The sequence below is a fragment of the Akebia trifoliata genome, chromosome 3, assembly GCF_017979445.1.
Source record: "Akebia trifoliata isolate Shusen 1 chromosome 3, ASM1797944v1, whole genome shotgun sequence".
NCBI lineage: Eukaryota > Viridiplantae > Streptophyta > Magnoliopsida > Ranunculales > Lardizabalaceae > Akebia > Akebia trifoliata.
In genome coordinates, this window is record NC_141377.1 from 8,228,240 (window position 1) to 8,248,164 (window position 19,925).

Here is a 19,925-nt window from a genome sequence, read left to right on the forward strand (position 1 = left end):
TTATTCATTCATATATATATATTTATATAAAAGAATTATAATTAAAAAAAAAAAAAAAAAAGTAGATTAGAAGATGTTTAGTTTAATCATTAAATCATATTTTATTTAGATAATTAATATTTAAATTTAAAAAAAATTATTTATTTTAATTAAAATATACAAAATCCCAATTGACTTGGACAAGTTTACTGACTTGACCTAGAATTTCAAAATATTGTCCGAGTCATTTTGGTTTGTCCTATGAGATTTTGCACATGTAAGATGCCTTCCATCCATCTTGTTCACTGACGATACTAAGATGACTCGATCTACGATATTTAAAACCATGCTTTGAACTAACATTTTTCTAAACACAAATTTTAAATTAATTATTGTAGCATATTTCGAAATCAACAATTTTATTTGAAAGATTGACCATAGATGACCATATTTGCAATATAATTTTACAACCTAAGATATGAGTTTTTTTTTTTTAAAGGAAATGTAGTCTTTTAAGAATGGTATAAGAATTGTATGACATGCGCCTCTTTATGCTTCTTATAATGGAAATGTAGAAAATAACTAATAGAATTAAATTTTTACAAATAATGAAAATAAATAATTATAGAAATTTAAAAACTTTAAGTACTTTATACCAAATTAAGGAACTAACAATTATGTTTCTTTTGCATACATATTAGAAACATTTTAAAATATTTTGAAACAAATACAAATACTTCACAATATTTGTCGAAAAAACTTTATCTTTATATACGAATCTTAAAGGTTTATTTGTTCAAAGCTTACTTTAATACCGAAATATCGCATTTTACATATTTTGAGGACATTCGAAAATCATTTTACCATACATTGATTGAATGAAATAGAACTTTGAAAGCATTTGGTTTACTCCACATTCTATCATTATTAAATATTAAATTTATTGAATTTAACAAACCATAACAATGTATAATTTTCAAAATATATTTATTTCATTTAGCAAATAAGTAAATATGTATGCAACATCTAATAAACAGACCTGCATATGGTAGGTAAATGGACCAATAAAGTAACAACCATTTACAATATTGGTCGTTGGAGAACCGAATCCGACTATTTATTTTGTATTGAAATGATAGGGCGGATCGACTAGTCATATATAATGAAAATCTCACGATCACCGAAATGCTGATTTCCTTCATGTAAAAAAGCCGGATAGAAATTTGCTGCAAAAACACACTGCCGCGCATTTGTAATCCAAAGTCCCGTTCTTCATCTTCGTCCTGTCTCCCCAAACCGAGCAAAAAAGCTTAAATTCAATTATGAAAGTTATTACAGCAAGAAAAAGGAAAGAAAATTAAAGACCCGAAAAAAGTAAAACTAGAATGGTCTAAGGAATTTAGTACAGGAAATACAAACTTGTTAAGAGACTCGTACAAATTATTATGATAAGAAGCATCATTTTTTTAATGGAAAGTTGAAGCATCATTTTAGTGTCGCAATTCTATGTTAAAGCAAGAGAAAGCCTCATAGGATGATGACATCAACGATTGTATGGACCGGGCAGCAACTTCAAACTATCATTTTGGGTTACAGATTTGATTATTCTAGGCTGTCATTTTTCCGAAATATTTTACTTCATCTTGATGGTGTTTTAAATGTCCGATTGAGGTGAGAAAATTCCAAGTGAATTGGAGATCAAGGATCTTGGACATTTAAATTATATTTTGGGCATAAAAGTTGTGGGATCTCGCGAGAGAATCTCTCTCGGAGACCTATTTAGGAGCTAAACCAATGATCTATAGAGAAACACCGCAAACTTGATAAGCAAAGTGATGAACATATATAGGTATTTTAAGTGATATGTCGGATAACTGATCTATCTTTCCCTCACCAAACCTAACATTGTATATGCAAATAGAGTGACAAGTCACAATCTTGCAATCTCTTAGAACTCTACATCCTTAAACAATAGATTGAATCTTAAAGTATCTCACCTGGTTGAAGTCGTCTGTTTAAGAAGAAATGGATACGTGAAGGTGGAACCACATACAAATGCAAATTGGGTAGACTCTACGGTTAATAGAAGATCTACATCAAGATACAATACTTTTGTGGGTGGTAACCATGTGACATGGAGAAGCAAGAAAAAAAATGTTGTAGCGCATTCAAGCGTAGAGTGAGTATTTATGACTCATGAAATATGTGACATGTTATGGTTGAAGATTCTCCTTCGCAAACTTGGTTTTCCTATTGTTGGGGCAACGAATTTATATTGTGCTGACAAAACAACAATAAGTATAACCCTTGACCATGAACGATAGGACTAAACACAAAGATAGAATGTCATTTCATCCAGGGTGGAGCGCACCTTTGGTACTTCAGTAGGGCAATCTGTCTGATACTGACTTCTTTCTTAGGGTAGGGCGACGAAAGGCTAACCCCAAGGGGTTGGCCTAGTGGAAAGCCGAGCCTTGATAAACTCCTCAGGAAGGGTCAAGTATTTGAAACCCCACAAAGTTATGAATTCCCTGGGCCATCCTCCAGGGTCCGGTTGACCCTCGACTCAACCAGTTGCACGTAGGACTTTCCGAGGGGGTGGTGCATGTGACCGTGGGATTAATCTCACCCGAAGGGTGGGGATACCCACAATAAGCCAAAAAAAAAAAAAAAACACACAAAGAAAGGCTACTTCAATCTAGGAAACTGCAAACAGAGGCCCAGCTACACTACACTAGAAAAAAGTACGCTGAAAGCCTTAGCGTGCCAGTAGCAAGGCCCCAACTACACTACGTGCATCATGTTGTTCGGCTCGGGGGGAGGGGAGGGGGGGGGGGGGGGGGGGGGGAGGAGCGGCTTGTTGGATTAGCTCAACATTCTTACAAAAGGTATCAGTATCAGTGGTACTCAACGTCATGAGTTTTTAGCAAGCTGGGCCTAGTTGATATTGATGCACCAACTTGAGGGGGAGTGTCGTAAATGTATAATAATCTTTTATCCTTATTATGCATAATTGTCTTTCTTTCTTTTGTGGCAATATTTTCATACCTATCATATTTAATATAAATAAGACAACTTTGAGTCGTGGAACATAACTCATAAATTCAATACTTGGGAACTCAATTTCAAATTCATATTTTTATGTACTATTATTCTATGTCAGCTTACCACACACGCACATAAAAATTTGTCAAGGATAAAGCTGCTTTGAGTCATCTCAAATACGAGCATTTCTCAAAATAGAGATGAGTCAAGTTTTTGTTGGTTATGTGGAGGAATTATTATCCTACTTCAAAAAGACCGAAGGTGTAGAACTTACTTTATGGATAATGTCAGCAGAACCTCACAAATCAACACCTTCATCAAGACCTTTTGAACTGATCATCACATTAGAATCAATCTGCTTATCAAACTTCTTTTTCCTCCTCGCTTCAAACTCTGCAAATCCTTCCATCTACAAGAGTTAAAGTTCTATAGTAAGATAAGTGTACATTCAATAACAACATTGAAGGTTTAAAAGATGTCTCAAGCACATCAGAAGGGAACCAAAACTTGCCTGTTGGAATTGATCCATTGAAATGGGATTCTCATGAAGAGAAATATTCTGCAGAGCTTTGCAGTCTTTCAATAGATTTTGTGGTATCTGCCCCACAATATTTAAATATATTAAAATGTGACTTATAGGATATATACTGACATATGATAATAATATTGAAATAGATATCGTAAAACAGAACACTAAGGTTCTCAAAAAATGTAAGATAGATTCAGATAAAACAATATATTAATTAGATCATGAAACAATACAATCTCTAGATTTAAATAGTAAGTATAATCCCAAAGACATGTTATTCAGAGTTTTTCACACGGCAACCCACCAGAGACCACTTTCTTATCAATAGTTCACTGGTTTAATTCTTCCAAACTTCCAAAAAGAGAAATAATGATTGTGAAAAGTTTCTTTCACTTTGTTACAGCATAGAGTAGATGACCAAACCATTATTAAGCCCATCCTCCTAACAAAGAACACCCATTTGACACCAAAGAAACCCAAGAAAGTGCTACACATGTTCTGACCACAGTACAGTGAATAAAACAGTGACGCACAAACCCATCAGCATCACGAAATGTGATGCATTAGTTGGTGATTGAGGGAAACTATACCTTGGGACTTGGTGAAATACCATTATTTCATCCAAAGATAAATGCAGTAAATCAAACTTTACCACCTCTAAACTGATGCAGGAGCATATGCACCAATATGCAACACCACAACAGACCACCTAAATGTACTATTTTTAACATATAAAAAACACTATTTGTAATAAATCTCGTATTTACTATTCATTGTAAAGAACAACTTAACTATTAATGGTAAATTCTCACTTTCACTATCTTGAGTAAATTTTGGGGATTACTATCTTTCAAAAAGGAGCATATTGTTTTGGACTAATATTTAAAAATTTGATTATAATTAAGATAGTAGGCTAGAGAGTTCTATAAGTCTTAGTGACCACAGCGTGGAGCGGGTGTGGATGCGAGGGTGGAAGCGGGAACACCTAGTTAAAAATATCTTAGGGTGTAGTGTGCTTCAAGGCATTATGTATTGTGTTATATATAATAAATTCAAATATCAATGTTATTGTTGTATGCTTCATTTACTTTGCTAAATCCATCACTACTTGCTATTTCTTGCAAAAGACACCTCTTTTACAGTTTAGAATTAATAATTTTTAAGAAAATAAACACATTTTATTCAGTAAATTTTGTATTGAAAATACAACCATGCTCCACTATGTTCCATAGTTGTTATATTCTCACTACCCCTATAACCATGGTTGATTGCACTTTTTTGCACTATTCATATAGCTTGACCATATCACTAGTGTAATTATGTTACTCACCACATCCAGTTACTATATGTTTAAATGATTGAAGTTTCTACTTTGTACGTCTCAAGTTAATTCTATAATTACAACAATATTTGAACTTTTTTAAGCACTACACTATTGTTGTCTCTAATTGTAATATTAAACAATATTTCATACAATATTTGTTTTTTGAGGACATACATGACTAATAGCAATTTAAGAAATAAATAATACTTAATATAAACATGAAATGATATTCTTTATGAAGAGCAGATTTCCAACATTTTGGGAGTGGGTTCCCATGTTTTGAAAGTGGGGGTTGGAGAAGGATCCACCCTCAAAGCACTAAAGTGAGGTTTGAGAGCAGGAGTGGCACCTAATAGAAGGATCAGGTCATTAAGCTATAAGTAAATGTAAAAAAAAAGTTATGAAGTTGAATTTATGGAAACTCTTATCCTTTGATTAACAACAACAATATTGACCAGTGTTGTCAAATGCAGTCGCATATGTGAATATGCGATCATATATGCTATTTTCAAAGTGAAAATCGCATATGCTACAGTTGCATTCCCAAATTATGCTAGCTACCAATATGCAACGGCATATTTTTTTGTGCAAAGGCATATGCGATATGTACGATGGCACATGCAATTTGTGCGATGGCATATTTTTCTGCATATTTTTTTCAATTTTTTTCTTGCAGCATGTGCTGGTCGCACATGGTCACATATGCTATTTACCAACATTGATAATGACAACAACAAAACCTTCTCCCAAAGATTTAGAGTCAGCTAAAGACTCATGTTCCTCCATTCCACTTTGTCCATCGACAAATCTTTTGTTATTGAAAGTGTGGTCTTATACACTATCATTATCTCCATCCATGTTCTTTTGAGTCTTCCTCTCACTTTTTTAGGACATTAAGCTTGAATATTTATTCTAACCAGAGTCAAAATCGACCTTCGTTGAACATGCCCAAACCACCTTAATTTTCTCTGAGTCTCTTGCCTATTGAAGGAACCATATTTCTTGAATAAATGGCCATTTAAGCCTCCTTTAAACATCTTCTCTCCATTCAGATTATTTGGATGAGTTCATTCATGTCTTCCCAAAATTGTCTTTTGGCATTTTCTCTTAATCCAACTTGGGGTGCATCATGCCAATTATATTATCTCTATCCCTATTACTAGTTTTATAGTCAATCATCAAATACATATTCTCATAACACCTAAAACTTTATCCTTTAGATTTCAATCTGCTATTGTAGCTACAACACTTCTGTTTCTAACTTTTCCTCTGTATCAAAGTTAATAGACATCAACTTCCTTAGCTTTTGTTCCTATCCAGTTTGTCACTTGTAAATAAGCTATATGAATTTTTCTTTTTTCGATTGTATCCACCCAATCTAAACTCTTCTCTATCAAAGTCCTCAAGTTCCAAGTGGTGCGATGAATCCTACACTCTTGGACTAACTTCTTTACTTGCATTCGTCCAGTCTAATGAGGGAATCCTTGCCTACTTCTCACAACATGTCTTTGTAGTGCGTCATTTTCAGAGAATGCCCTAGCTAACCTGGCCTACTTCCCATTGCAAGCGGGCTCTAATGCAATGCGCCACTTTCGAGGAACGCCCAAACATGAACACAATAAAATGTTTGATTAGGAATCATGTTTGAAGACGGTTTACTTTTACACTGGCTGCCAACTTAACACACACTCCTCCTTTATCCGAGCATGGGAACGACAGTGTACTGCATAGGGAACACTAGGTAGAACTCTTAGCTGATAGCTAAATCAATTTTGATATCAGAGCAAATCCCATCCTTGCTACTTTCACACAAACCTACTAGCCAACAATTGAGCTGTAACAAACATGTTTGGCAAGTCCATACGTCGTTGTAAATAAACTTGAACATCTCAAAGCCATAAAAGTACAAGCATGCATCAGAAAGATGATGAAAAACATTGGCTTCAATAATGTTCCCAAAGTCATGTCATGATAAGAGGATTACAAATCTAAGAAGGTAAGACTACAATTTCTTAAAATCAAGGTCAACTTCTTTCGGGTTTGATGCAAGGAAATCTCCAGAAGAACACCTTATTTGCTATTTTTAGTGAAAAAAACATTTTACTATCTATAGTAAATCTTGAATTTTCTATTTATAGTAACATTTAATTATTTTAGTATATTTCAGAATTGCTATTTTCAGAAATTTAGGGTTTTATTTGGATAAGTATTAGTTTAGAGTTATACTTAGTTTATAGAAATTTTCTCATATATTAAAGTTTGATTAGAATTAGATAGTCAGCCAAAAGAATATGAATAAGATCTATATTGATGCAAAGAGGCAAGATATGAAGTTGAATTGAGCTCTTCGATTTGATAAATTGTTTAATTTGAGTGTGGAGAAATTTGTATGGAGTGCAAATATTAGTTTTGGGAGAGTTAACCAACTAATGTTAATCATTAAGACTTGTGCAAGATCAACCCCTAGGTGACTGCTGCATCATAAACCCTCTTGACCAATTCACTAAAAGCATATGTGGACTGTGGAGATCTATGGCATAGTCACTAAAAATGGCAATTTTTGTTGAAAAAATCATGTTTAAAATGCATATTGTACCTCTACCAATTAAAACAAGGAAAAAAAGAATATGATTTTTTTTAATGCATCTTTACGTTCTAAAACACATATTTTACATTTTAATCACATTCAAACACACATTTTTTTGTAGCCCTATGGTTAATTTTTGAGGCCTTATGGTTGTTTGTGATTTGATTCATAAATGTTATTTAATGTAGGATTTGAGAACAATGTCCTAATGCTATGGTTTTAATTTTTTTTTTAATATTGTGTTATTTTGCTCAAAAGATATGTTAATGATGACATTTGTTAGTATCATAAAATGTATAATTATGTGTGGAAACATGTTACCATGCATATATATTCAATTGCGTGTCTTTTCGCTAAAAAATATATTTAAAACTTAGAATAAATGACTAATGTATTATAAATTTTATATTTTCATAATTTTTATTATATTTTTTAGTTCCTATATTATTGTTTTTCCCCTTCTTTTCTCGTTTCTTTCCCCTTTTTCCGAAGTTTACCCTTTCCATTTAAATCCATATTTCAACTCCGTAATTATGCTCCATGGGAGGTTAAGAAAGCCCTTAAACTTGTAACTTATCAATCTACTGCTATTTATGTCAATATGCATCTATGATGGATGAAAGACACTTGAGCTCCCTATTTATATTTTGTTTCACCAAACTTCATGATGAACTTGTTTGGATCCTTTTTATTTTCTTTCTAGTAAAGAAATAGATCTAAAGTTAAAGAGAAATTTTGCTCATGTCTACCAAAGTTTAGAAACTCTTTCATTTTCATATTATATTAAATAAGATTTTAGATACTTCAATAAAACTGCAAAATAACATCATTTTTAATATTTAATAAAAATGCACTCCTTACTTTCATTTCCATTATGTTGTAGGTACATATGTGTGTATATCTCATTGGTGGTTCCCGTATGGAGATCATGTTGGCCATGGAATAACTGTACAATGATTTGTATATCCCTAACATCATTCAAAGTTGACTTGAAGTTCAAAGATCCAGTGTCTGAGGCTATCCAACTTCAAGTCAACTTTTCATATTGGGTAGTAAGGTTGGAACAGTCAGAATTGCATTCAGCAGAAAAGTCGGAGTTCTCATCCACGAACTAAGAAAATCTAACTGCTTTGCATCATTTTATCTGATCCTTTAATATCTTCCGACAGAAGTATAGCATTCGACAAGCATCAACCATTGCACCAGTTCTGTAAGTTTCCATGAAACAGAATCCTCCACAACGTTTGTCATTTGGCCTTAGGAAGTCATATTCCCTTGAAACAAACATCAGAAAGAAATAAAATTTGACATAGAAGAAGAAAAGGCCAGAATATGATGTACAAAAATAAAGACTTATTATCAAGATTTAAAAAAATATGGGAAAGATGACTAAGAATCCATTGATTTGATCCAATCGTAGGGAGGAAGTGAGCGAGTGAGAGAAATTGAGGGGACTAATAGAGGAAAAGAGAAAAGATGGATACTAATTAAGAGAATTTTCTTATTCTTAAATGGATACAAAATTATTGCTACCTATCATAATGGCAAGTCAGTTATGAACAGATTTTTTATGTTAGTTTTATACTGAGAAATAGAATGTTACATATAGGTTTTCGTGCAACAGCCATGCTATAATTCACTTAGACGGTAGATGAACAAAAATCAACAATTCAAAATAGATAAAAACTAGAATAGTATTTGTAAGGATTACAACAATTGGAATATTGGTGAACATCATACATGATGCTTGATAACAAAACGGTATACCTGGCGCACGCTATTATTGTTTAAGCATAGAGACTTCAAGTGAATGAGATTGCAAACTGATATGGGTATATCTTCAATAGAATTGTCTGCAAGCATAATTCAAAATCGTAAGCACAGAAAGCAAAGGGAGCAAAAATAGCAAATAATCCAGAAAATAATAACTCAGCAAAAGCACAGCAAACCATTTATTGAAAGTTCCTATATCGTAAGAACAAATAAGTACTCTTAAAAAAAAAACGAATGATTTAAACCATGTTCATTCCATCGTGAAGAATTTCTTCCTTTTTTTCCTTATTGATACATGCTAAATTGCCAGTAACTCCACCAGCTACACTAAGTATTATAATACTTACCAAACAACTCCAACTCCAAGTACATATATAATTTGAAAGCTAAGAAAAAAAATTTAGGCACACTAAATGGAATTTGACTGTTTAATTATCATGCATATTAATAGGTCATGATGATAATTAAATGTACTGCTGTTTCCAAACCAAATAAAACTCTTTAAAATATTAATTCGATTACATCTGTCAACAAACAACTTAGACCATGTCCAAGATAATATAGAAGGTAAGTGGGGATGGAGATCAGATGTTTCAACCCATATCAAGTCTACCCACTCTCAGTCAGTCATAAATTAGTTGAATTTATAGTTTTTTATTACGCTCCTGATTCTAACAGAAAGACACTCCCTATAACTAAGGCTTCAACGTCCCAGCCTAAGAAATTTTATGCTGCTTAACAGATATAAAAAGTGGAAATGAAAATACTAAACACATTAAAAGATTAAATGGTTATAAATGAGGAAAATGAGAATACCATTTGCTTGTAATTCTTCCAAAGAGAAGCAACTGCCTATTGATTCAGGAAGAGAATTTAGTTTGTTATTTGACACATTCAACAGCAATAACTGCATTGGCAAAGAAGCCACATTAGGTCCTACAATGTCACATCAAAGCCAAAGCTTGCAAAATTTCAAGTATTGTTAAGTTTATGGATTCAAAAACATAATGAAGGATTGAAAATCAACTGAAAACAAACTACAGAGTAGAAAAGGAAGAAACATGTGGAGAACTCAAAACCAATTGGCAATGAGTAGAGAAGCCCAGGAGCTTATAAGGAGAGAGACAAGGCAATTTGTGTCCGATGTCGGACTAAACTCAACATGCCCCCGCATGTGTGAGCCGGACTGGGCCAAAGCACGTGGAGATATGAACTGGGTGATGTGGAGGAAAGAAAGGCCCGCTCTAATACCAAGAAGAATTGTAGAATTGTCAAGTCTCTAATTAAGAGCTTGGCAGATATTTATAATAATAAAAAGGTGAATGGACATAAATGCCCTTACACAGAAATAATAGAATTAGACTACTACTATCTACTATTTTCCAATAGTACTTATCTTGCAAGTGACGAGTATAATGACAAATATAAGAAGAAATCCTTCAAGACATAAGATTCAGCAATTTTCATCACTTTTATAACATGTGTCATATTCCATGTCAAAAATTCATGTGATGGACTTGTAGTCTTCACTATTAAAGCATTTTCAAAGAGGGTTTCTACTGTATTTTTGAATGCGTCTGCTCACAGGAACCTCAGCTGTTTTTATCAGCCCCTCCTTTGATCTTGTAAATCCTGAAAGTTTAGAGCAACCAGTCTGTTTTAAACTTACGTGTCAAGCACCTTTGCTTTTTGTCTTCAAGTTGAGTTCCTTGAATTCACACGCTACAGCAATCAAACCAATTTTTTTTCCCAAGAATAGATTGTAGTGTAGTACCTAGCACCCACAGTTGCTTCATAAATAACTAGGGTTTTTTAATGTTACAGGGTGTCCCCACCCCCTTTGGAAGTGGAACTAATCCATGTGGGCTGCGGATACACCTATCACCACAAACAGGCGTATCGAGTAAATTCGTGGTGGGGAGACTCATCTCACCACCCTGGGGAGCACACCCAGCTCCTTGAACCACTGCTCCATGCCTCCACCACTCGGGTGGTAAATAACTAGGTTTTTCACTGCTCAAGACTCTTAATAACGATCTAAAGGCTTCCTACAAAGTATCACTTATCGCTCAGCCTGAAGTCAGACTTTTCCATTGTCTAAAACATAGGAGTAGCCCGACACTCTTAAGCACGATCTAAAAAAGACCTTCCCCCACCCCCCTCTTAAACCAACCAAAACTTTAAAATTGACCAAACCCAACCTAATAAATTTTGGCTTCTTCTAGTACTCAAAGGTAAATTTCAAAACAAAATAGGATCCTGCTGTTATTATGACTTAAAGGCTCGGTGAGTTCAAGAAACATGGTAAATTGGTTATTCTATCACAACAAAAATGAATTTAATGGGTCAAGAACCATGTTCTATATCCAAGTACTTATAATACTAATGGCTAATGATGATTCTGGTCGAATGCAGATTGAGATTATGTGACAATGCTCTACAGACCAAGCCGACATGACTAATATAACTACGTATGTATACTCACATTGCGCAAGCTCCCTATAGTTTCAGGCAAGCATGTTAACAAATTCCCTGAGATGGATAATCGCTCAAGCCTTACCAGCAAGCCCACTAGATAAACAAAACATATATATGGTTAGAAGTTAGAACCAACAACAATATAACATGTTCATATAAAAACAATAATCCTAAACCCTTACAGGCTTATACAAATATAAAGTAAATAGACGAAATTAAATTCCACATTATGGTCTCTAAAGCAAAGAAGAGTATTACATTCGTCAGGCAAGCTAGTAATCTGATTCTCATCAAGTGTGAGAACTTTTAGGGAGTGAAGTTTCCCCAGGTTCATTGGGAGGCGCTCGATCAGATTATCAGCTAAGACCTGAAAAAGAAAGAGACACTATAAAAGGCGATCTTGATTTTTCGATTGCAAAATAATATATATATTTCACTTCAAAGATCAAATACAAGTATGCCATAAGAAAAATCTATGACTGCCCAGTACTCAGATTAGTAGGAAATAACAAGAACAATCCCTCCTCCCTGCTCTCAACCACAAGAGAGGTGCATGTCCAGGGTTTGCAACCCACCATTTAATGGCTGCAGCCTAGAAAATATTTGGGTCAAGAGCTTGAATTGATTAGATGGTGTTAACGATGGTTTATAATAGAGAGATTCTATTGCCACACCAACTTTTGTTAATGCCACCCCAATTCTGTAAATCACCAAAGAATCGCACACATCTTGGGGTGGAGTTAGCAAAAGTAGGTGTGGCAATAGAAGCTCTCTTATAATAATGTCCCGAAACAGAAAATAACGGCCTTTATAATGGTTACACTTGGGACGAAATACCATCTTTTGGAACGGTGCACCATTACTAAGCCATTGTACTGTTCACAAAGACCATTAATTTTTTAAATAATGGCTGTTATGACTTATATAAGCATTCTGGTTTAGGAAAAAATGGCGTTCAATCTTAAATAACGGCCTCTGTTTAACATTATTTAAGTTCAAAGTTCACTTAAAAAAAAAAAAAATCCTTTTTAATATTTGGTAGGTAGGGTCCCCTATAACAGAACCTCTCTGCTACTGTTATAACAGAACAGTTCCTGATTATTACACCGACCAATAACATTATTTTAAACCTTGTTTCCAATCCAATCTATTAATTCTTCTGCACATAATAATAAACCAAAAGCAAATGGTCCAGAAAGAACTCTAATAATCAGATGTGAACACTAACAGTCCATAATTCATTATTCTGGAGAAGGAAAGCACGAAAGAGTGTCGAATGAAGTTTATGAATCAAATAGAGAAGCTTCTATCTGGCCCATCAGATTGAGGGTTCCCAACTCAACCAAGATGACGTGTTCCATTTATGAGTAAAATATATTAAATCTCATACTCTCCTTCTTATCAAGCTACCTGAACACAAATACAAAATTGTTATATTCTTACCAGGCGCTGCATGTTGATAAATTTGCTGATCTCCATAGGAATGTCAACTGCAAAAGCAAAGGACAAGCTGTAATAGAAGAAGAGTATTACAATGGCAAGACAATCTTTATTAAAAAGATTGATTTTTTTAATATTAGTGAAAATGAAACTGGTTTTCTTTTTCTGTTGGTTGGTAACAAGAAAAAACACATAAAGAAGCGAGGGGATTTGAAGTGCGAGAAAGAAGAAAGTGAAAAAAAGAGAATCAAAGGTGAGCAAACAATGAAGGTACACTCACACCATAATATAGCATCTCTAAGGCCAGCTCTATGATCTAAATCGTTTACCAAATCATTAGCTTATTGCACACAAAAGAACAAGATGATCAAGGATGTACCAAGTCATAGATCTAGTTGATGATGCGGAAAATTGTCCAAGTACTCTTCTTCTCCCCGGAAGTCCAACAAATTGTTCTAAATTGTCCTCAAAGTCTTTTTCGACTAGAATCTTAACAAGAAAAGCACTGTGCTTACTCTAACCATTTTCACAACATGACAATGATCCATGTACATGAGAGTAAAACTTTTGAACACAAGGTTCCTAACTGTCTTTGGTTAATTGCTTGAACATCCCCTAACTGTAAAAATTAGGTCGACTTGCCAAGGGCTGGACCTCAATACCAGTCCATAATGATTAGAAGATCTACCCTCAAGTAAATCTTAAAGCCAATAGAGAATAATCCTTTCTGATTGAAGTACCAGACCTCATGGTGTTTAAGAGCATAGTCACCAAGTCAAAATACAGGTTTAAAACAGCAAGGGAAAATTTCAAGAAAAAAAAGGGGAAAGAAACGAGAACAAAACGGGAAAGAACGATACATAAGCAAAATTATATATATATATATATATATATATTAGACATTTAGTCTATGTTTTCAATATATTTATTACCTAAAAAACAAACACTATTGAGTATCTATGCATGATGGCATGTTTCAACACATAATTGTACATTTTATGACGAAAATAAGTCTAACCATCAAGATGCAACTTTTTAGCAAAATAACATATTATTGAAATTTTTGAAAATCATAATATCAAGGTATTATCATAAAATCCCACATAAATAATAAATTAACCATAGGTTTAAAAAAAGCGATTCTTATTATTTTTATTTCTTTTTAAAAAATTGTGTTTAAAACGTAAAAACGCCTTTTTTTAAAAAGTCGAGTTTTTCTTTATTGTTTTAATTGTTAGAGATACAAAACTTTTAAACAAGACTTTAAAAAAAAAAAAAAAAAGAGTTGTTTATTACTATGTTTAAGAGTATGACTTGGCTCTGGAAAGTCATTTATGTAATTGTGCTATCATTTATCAGAGATCATTAGTGGAAATAATGATCCTTGTGCACATAATGGTTTTAATACTAACAATCTTAAAAGTTAGGGATATTATGGGTGGGACGTCGAGGCGTTGGTGGGCCCATCTCATTGACATAATTGTCAATGAGATGGAGTCCAAATAGGTTGGGGCATCCAACCTCTTTTTGGTATCCAATTAGAACTTAAACGGTTAAGTAATTTACACAATTGGAAACCAATTAACAAGTCTGAGTTTTAAAGAAAGAGCATTATGTGCTCTTCTACTTATGATTGTATGGGATGGCTAGGGTCGGAAGATGCTTTTATTTCTCACATCATTCTTTGAGAAAAATTGAGTGTCACTCTGTGAGTGGGATGGTCAGATTTGCTTCAAGTACATAGTAAAATACTGACAATAGCTTAGAAGGGAAACTAAACCTGATAGCAGTAGGCACACTAAGCTTTGGAGATTCAATCTTCATCAGTAGACCATCAAAATATATAGATCATTCAGATCAAGCATCAGGCATGAATCCAAAAATCTATTTAAGGTTCTTTAGAGTTTGTTTATTTGAAGTTATATCAATATAAAAAAGATCGGGATCCGATATCGGAAAACATATTTCCCCAAAATCACTGAAATCCACTAAAAATTTGCATCGAAGCATGATTGGGTGCTTACAATTGGTTGTTTTTCCTAGTTCGGCCATGAGATGTCCAACAGATTGTTGGTTTTGATCATACAATCATAAGATGTCTCAAGATCTAATTCGATCAAAATCAGTTAATTGATGATTGATTTAAAATTCTAGCCAATTAAACAATTAAATGTCAAGTGAGCATAAGGAGAGAGAGAGAGATTTACCTATTTTATTGTGCGTTAAATCAATAGTGCGTACAGATCTATCCAAGTCAAGAATTTCGTTTGGAAAAGTCTGTGAGAGCAAAGATATGCAATCAGTACAAAAATGAAATTGATGAGCTAAAAAAAAAAGAACAATCAGCATTGAAGTGGAAAATAAAGAACTCTTGAATCAAAAGAATTGTAGTTTTAAGGCACAAATGATATGAAAGTGTCAGCAGGTAACTAAAAACCAAGGTTTCACATTGCTAGGGAAAGCTTTGATACAAAATGCAAATACCCCTCTCAGCTGCACTTAGAGGAGTGTAAATCACTACATCTCTAGCCAACAAAAAGATAAATCTTAGAATTAAAAATAAAAAAACGTGGATACTAAATAAATCATCTTTCTCCTTAGACAAACAATTATGAAATCAAATTCTTTTTAATTTTAAAACAAAAATAGCACTTCAGAAATCCAGGATTTAAAGAGACTTGGTTTTAATTAACAATGTAATTTTGCATCTTCAATTTGTTTAAAATCCCTTTGATTTTATTTATTTATTTTGCTTAAAAATAAAATAAGTAATAATAAACTCGTGACTGGACACACAAGTCAAATGATATATGGTTTCACATACCCATTGCTTCTATTTTTCCTCTCAAAATAAGGTGGGTTGCATCATTTATGACCAAGGTATTAAATTTTGATTTTGGTGTCTATTTCAGCCAGCCTATATATGAAAATATTTCGTGGAAATATAAATTTTTTTTGGAAAGGACGAAAACAATAAGAAACTTTTCAATGAAACTGTGGGAAATGATAAAATAGGCATTAAAACACACATTAAGTAATCAAAATACAGTAAACAATTGTACGGAGTGTGGAAATGAAAATCAACATAAAAATATAAATAATAATATCATATTAACTACATACACTTTAATATGTAAAAAAACACTTGCTTAAATGAAAAAACTATTAGGAACTGAATTCCCACATTATATACTATATATATATATATATATATATATATATATGCAGTTTTTGAACTGAATAGATTAATAATGTTATCCATCTAATTAAAACATGGATGATTGTGTGCTTGTCTATGTGAATGTACAAATGTGCTTAAAATACATTATAATAAGACAACCTAGATACCTAACTAATCGTTATTCATTTATACTAACGAATGAGTACTATTAGCAAAAAAAATTATTAATAAAGATTATTTTATGTGTAACTTATAGGTCATTTCTATAAGCGATTTCTAATTTTTATTATATTTATAATTTTTTCTTAATATTTTTTTTTTCAATAAATAGTATTTAGGTTGAAGTATACTATTTATCAAAACATTTCGACTGAAATCTTACATTTTTATATTTGAAATTTGATTATATAGGTTGATATTCACCATTAATTGAAATATTTTTTGTGAAATGAATAATGATTTTCACTGAAATGTTTACAAAAAGAAACTGTCGTTTAAGTTTCATGTCAAACCTTGTGGAAATGAAAATATTTTGATCTATTTCGGAAAATATGTCAAATTCAATACTATATTTATGACCAATGAAGTAATGAACTTAAGAATCAAAATTCTCTACAATGGAACCATTCCGAGCTCAATAGAAAGTTGAAACCCAATGAAACTTTAACATAGTTTGTTATTAGCTTTTTTGGCTCTAAATTGCAAAACTGGTGAAAATGGCACGATAATAAGCGTCAATAAATATAAGAGTCCCAAATTCGTGTTCTCTAGGTAAGTAGGGTTTCTTTGAGATATAATTAATTACAACTAGGCCCAAAACTATAAAAATAAGTTACATGCAATCCTACTCAACTTATCCCAAGATTTGCTCAACATGATCCAACTCAAAATTATACTCCAAACAACAATAATAATAACATTTTCCTCCCTAAAAAAATAAAAATAAATGAACAACGCCAACTCTGATGATTTGCATGTCCTTGCAAGCACCAAAAACATTCTCTTCCAAAATAAATAAAAAATGAGAGTGGAGCAAAACTTACAAGATCAGTGATTAAAATAAAAATGAACGAAAACCTTACTCCATTTATTTTTATTTTTATGGGGGCTATAAGAGTGATCGATATTGAGATTTAATTAGGTCTGAATTTCAAAATATACAGAACTCAAGATTTCACTATTTGCAATATATACTAGACTATTTAAAACTTAGAACTTGTAAATTGTAATCAAAGAAAAAATATTTTCGAGAACACTGGAATCGAACTCATAAATTGTAATTGATTTTCATCATAGAAAAACAACAAAAGGACTATCTTTGAAGAATGAAGATTGAAAAAAAAAAAACATTGGTTCATCGAAAGTAACGAAACAAGACATGCAATCCAACAAAAACAGAGGCGATCAAAAAATGATGATCGTGATGATTTCAATTTTCAAGCTATTAGAGAGATTAAATCATTGAAACTAAGATACTAAAAACGAAATTAACCTTCAATTTGCAGTCTCTCAGAGCAACAATTCCAGTACTTTTCCATCGAGTCATCCGACTCGCTCTTGAATCTCCGTCTTTGCTGTAACAACAACCCATCTTTGAATCCCTCTTTGGGGATTATTTTCAATCGAAATATTGGAGGATCAAGGGTTTCATGAAGAGAGTTTCTGAGTTTTTCAGAGTGTGAAAAGTGAGAATTTTTGGTAGAAAAAAAAAATGGAAGGATTTGAAACGGTCGTCTTTCGAAGACTGAAAACGAAGGCGTTTGGCTTTGCTTTGCTGTGATGTGTTGGAGTCTTGTAAAGCCTTTTAAATTCAGGAATATAAGAGAGAGATGAGGTGGAAGACGGAAAAACTTCGCTGTAGAACTGTTGTTGTGCATGTTTGATGTCCAACTGGGGAATATCACGTATGGCCCACCAATTAGTGGACCCACACACAGAGATGCAATTTGGTTTGGTTTGCTTCGGCTCAAGGAAAAATTGGAACCGAACCAACATAGGTCGGCTCCACTAGATTAGAATCAGAATCGAAACCGAATCAAATCAATTCAAACTAAAATCAATTTGGTTCAGTGCGGTTCAATGAGTTGACAATATCCTATAAAATTGCTTGGAAGTAATATATTTTTAGGATAATATGTTAAAGTAACATTAAAATGTACATCGTGAGGGGCATTTTTGGTATGAACTCGTATCTCAATGAAAAATATATATGATTTTAATACACATTCACGTCAGAAATATCTCCTATGATGTATATTTCAATGTTACTCCAGCACGACTCATATTTTTAATGCCTTCAAAAAAAAGTTAATAATAAAAATGAAATTTCATAATTCATATAACAAGTTACTAATCTATTCTTTAAAAAATTCATTAATTTATGTCCTAACTCTTAAAATAATTCATAGTAAATCAATATATTTATTATATAAAGGTTCGATTATCGATTTGATTCGATTCTATGTGAGCCTTGAATCGAGAACTAAACCAAATTGATCAATTTTCCATTTTCTTAATCCAGAATCGAATGGTTATTTATTCCAAACCAATCCGAAGTTATTAGTTTGGTTCGATACTCGATCTGAACCGGCCCAAATTGTACCCCTGATAAAAAGTAAAATACTATAAAAATAATGAATCATAGTACTTTGATATAGACTAATTAATGGACCGTACATCTTTGATCAGTGAGCCATAAAGAATGTGTGGAAGTGAAGATCATATTTTGCTCTTTGGTTTGGATAGCAAAGCTTTTCTCTTAGAATCATTCTCGTCACCTTCCTCATAAGTTTAACAAAATAAGATCTAAAATTGATTTTAACGAGAGAGCTGCTCTATTTGCCCGCCCCCCCCCCCCCCCCCCCCCGCCCTAACTTCTTAAATTATTTATCACACCCCAATTAAAGATTAAAACACTCTTCAAAGATTTGGCTCAAATTATAATTTCAACATTACAAAGCTTTATAATCTTCCTTCGAATAAGACCATACATACCTTTGTTAGTGCGCCATGAAAGAATGTGGGGGTGGTGGAGACCATGTTTTACTCTTTTAGTTAGATAGCAATGTTTTTCTCTTAGGTTCATCCTCATTTTCAACTTTGAGAGGATCAAGAGAAGGGACCAACTAGTTGCACACCACCTATGACCAATTGCACTCCCTCGATTAAAAAAATCCTCTTTAACTCCATTTGGATGATTACACTCCAAAAATGATTAAAAAAATATTGCACTCTTTTTTTCTTTTTCTTTTTCTTTTCCTTCCTTAACTATGTTTATAAGTTTAATTATTGTTGCAAGAAATACTTACTCGTTTTGGAAATATATTTACGAAGTTGTACTTTTAAAATCATTTTTGCAAGAAATGTTTTGATTCTCTTGAAAAGTTGAATGACTTATAAAAGTAACGAAATAAAGAAAAAAGTTGGTAGGAGAGTTGCAAAGATTTTCTTAAAAAAAAAAAACTTTATCCTAAATAAAAAACGAGTAAAGAGTACAAAACTGCAAGAAAAAAAAAAGTTTTAAACCCTAAGTACAATTATTGAATTAAATAAGATCTAAAATTTAATTTATAAGTTGAGAGATTCTTTA

The 19,925-nt window shown here is 32.8% G+C and overlaps 1 protein-coding gene across 1 annotated transcript; it reads right to left on the reverse strand.

Annotated features, from left to right (window-relative positions):
- Positions 1–952: 952 nt before the first annotated feature.
- On the reverse strand, positions 953–18,131 carry LOC147405871 (Leucine-rich repeat (LRR) family protein). Its single transcript, XM_086433752.1, has 10 exons — positions 17,829–18,131; positions 15,363–15,432; positions 13,159–13,205; positions 11,974–12,082; positions 11,723–11,808; positions 10,054–10,144; positions 9,232–9,317; positions 3,536–3,622; positions 3,299–3,433; positions 953–1,262 (listed from the first exon to the last, which is right to left on the reverse strand). Exons 1-9 carry the CDS (start codon positions 17,925–17,927, stop codon positions 3,323–3,325), a joined length of 786 nt encoding a protein of 261 aa, XP_086289878.1. The 5' UTR covers positions 17,928–18,131; the 3' UTR covers positions 953–1,262; positions 3,299–3,322.
- Between the last annotated feature and the right edge of the window lie 1,794 nt (positions 18,132–19,925).